General features: G+C 50.2%; 1 protein-coding gene across 1 annotated transcript; it reads left to right on the top strand.

The window, feature by feature from the left end:
• On the top strand, positions 1–2,138 carry KY384_003965 (uncharacterized protein; the record flags this gene model as incomplete). The annotated part of the gene is made up of 5 exons (XM_044812474.1): positions 1–285; positions 418–701; positions 900–1,119; positions 1,288–1,750; positions 1,852–2,138. 5 exons carry the CDS (start codon positions 1–3, stop codon positions 2,136–2,138), a joined length of 1,539 nt encoding a protein of 512 aa, XP_044671607.1.
• Positions 2,139–2,954: the final 816 nt, after the last annotated feature.

The following is a 2,954-nucleotide window of genomic DNA, read 5'->3' as shown; positions in this document are numbered from 1 at the left end:
ATGGACGTAAACGCAGCACATCCACTATATCGACTCCAGTCGGAGGCAAAACAGAAGAGCCTACGAAGGGAGGCGGAAACGGACCTTCTCCGGCCGGAGAACGCCGTTTATATCCTCAGGACGGAAATCATTTTCAGCGAGTGGCTCGATCGCTTTAGATCGGGCCCAGACACTCAGGCAGGCGATCTAGAAGTAAATCTAGACGTGATGTCTCAAATAAGGACATCGCCAGCTCGTCGAACGCGGAACGATTTCCCGGCCACGAATCAGAACCTTTTTCGATCGGTTCCGGCTCAGACAACGCCACCACGCCAGCCACCACTAGAATTCAGGGCTCCACTAGCCCCCACTCGACGAGGGAACATAAACTTCAACCCTCCTAGACCATAGAAATCCTCTATTCATACTAAGCGATAGATACGACAAAACCTCTCGAACGCAAGAAAAGACGAGATCAAGAACGCTGACCCTCTTGTATCTGAACGCTGGAACACCGAGCCAGAAAGGGCAGAGGAGCTGTTTAGGGATATGGAACTTACCGGGGAGCGAAATATGGGGGTTCCGCTCTTCCGAAACGAAGAACGACCTCGTAGTCCTTATCATCAAAGCCCGCGGCTACGAAGCCTATACGATCGCTCATACGATCGCCCTAACGATCGCCCTTTCGATCGCCCATACGATCGCAGTCCTCCTCGACACGGGTTCGTGAACGCTGTGCTACCACAAACACGCCACGCTCACGTATACCCGGAACCCCGCGATAATCGCCCAGTATCGGCTCCACCGAGGAGCGAATTCGATGCTCTACGACGTCAGCTAGGAGAGATGAGCGCGGAAATACGCTAGCTGCGTGATGATCGTGGAACGATACCACGTCATGTCGAAACACGCCCACGCAGGGACGTTCATGATACGGTGAACGTACCTCGGGAATTCCGTCGGATGGAGACGGTATCGAACATCAGTAATCGACACACTAGATATGCTCCATACGAGCAGGCGAACGACGCTCGTGTGCCTCTGCCTCCCCAGCGGAACGATCGGGTACCTGATGGGTACGAGCCTCCGAATGGGAGGAACAGAAGACCGCTCGAGGAGCGGCCACAACCGCAGACACAGGTCCGTGCATTACGGCTATCGGATGTCATGCTATAGGATCCAAACAATGAAGAAGGCAAAGGCGTAGCGTTCTTCGTACGTCGATTCAAGCATATCGCCGAAATCGAAGGCGAGGCAGCAGTATTACGCGTCCTACCAATCTGTTTACAAGGGGACGCGATCGTGTAGCACAACTGTCTATCGGACGATGTCAGGCGAGAACTAAACTCAAGCTTAGCATCCTGGGAGGACGAGCTATTACGAGAATATCGACCAAACAGGTTCGATTCTCTTCGAGCGGCTGAAAAATTGCATTTCAGCTTCGATAAAACGGATATGTCTCTAAGCAAATATCTCTCTACCAAAACCAATTACTTGCTAGATGCGGGGATCACAGACGAATACACAGTGGTCGGCTATTTATGGCAAGGATTGGAAGGACAATTAGCATTGGCAACGCCATTGAGGGAAGATTTCGATACGATCGAGAGTTTTAATCGGCGGGTGAAAAACAACGAAGCCGCCGCAAGACGGGTGTATGAAGATGCAAAAAAGGCCTTGAAAGCAGCAAATAATGCGAATACCAATCGGTCGTATGCTACAGCGAATCGACCATATACAACACCTCAAACGAAACCCCAACGCCAGTGGGGTACGGTCACCACTAAGGAAACTTAGGAGACAAAGAGCGGTGCCGTTCGGAACGAGAAAAAGGACGCTCCCAAGAAGGAGTGGATTCCTAAGAAGGACTAGGTTCAAAAAAGACGACTCAAAAGGCATATCAAGCACCGGCTCAGGACATTCCGCCATCGAAGCGATCCCCTCCTCGCCCTTGCCGACATTGTGGAGGCGATCATTGGGATCGAGACCATCCGGCGGACGATAAGAAGGTTTTCAAAGCTGACCCGCAGGACGAAGACGAAGAAATGCCGGACGAGGACGACGATGTCGTTATCGATCCCTACGATCCCGATACATATGAAATGCTTCAAAACGAGGCATTTGAGGAGGATCCGGGGGAATACCAGCGGGATGCATAGCCGACGCGGCTCCCGCGAGAACAAGCGTCGGCGATGAAGAAGATATATCTATATCGCCTATTCATGTATTTGATACCACATTGATTCATCAATTAAATGTCGAACACAACGACGCTAGTGAAGCATCGGAGCCGGGATTGAGCTTTCAAAAATTCACAAACGTCTTTTGCCAACATTACACAGCGGATAGTAGGGTAGAAGATTTTGTTATAGATACTGGCTCTCCAGTATCGCTTATGTCTAAGGCTTATTATAACGCTTTCTTCTTGACCTCGAATTCTTATACAATGGCGAACGGCCGTCGCCTTAGATGCAAGGGAATAGCGAAAGGCGACATTACATCGTCACTTTGCGCTAGACCAACGATCGTTATGAAAGCGTTAGATGGCACATTAGTTTCAGTCGAAGGCGAAATACATATCATTCCGTCGTTATCTTGCGGTTTATTGTTGGGCACGGATATCTTAAAGCCAAACAATATGCATATTGTTTGGGGTGCCACACAAGACGTGATGCAAGTTGGGGGCTTAGAAGTCCCTATTCGAACGATAGCTCCGGAATTAGGAGCAACTATTCCCTCGACGAAAACATCCACCTTCGTGATCGAGAACGTTACAACGACTCTACCCATCAAGCCACGCATATACGTGGAACCGAAACGAAAAAAGGTCAGCCTCTACGCATCAGCCGATATGCTCCTTCCGGCTGGACATGGCGCCAACGTCCTAGTGAAACATCGCCCTTTAGCTCGGACAAATGCGTATCACTTACTTCCCGAACCAAAACTGGATCTAGCGTTGGGAACGTTCTATTCTG

The sequence above is a fragment of the Bacidia gigantensis genome, assembly GCF_019456465.1.
Source record: "Bacidia gigantensis strain McMullin 20006 chromosome Unknown contig_180, whole genome shotgun sequence".
NCBI lineage: Eukaryota > Fungi > Ascomycota > Lecanoromycetes > Lecanorales > Ramalinaceae > Bacidia > Bacidia gigantensis.
Note: the sequence above shows the minus strand (reverse complement) of the source record. Positions and strands in the feature narration are given on the sequence as shown.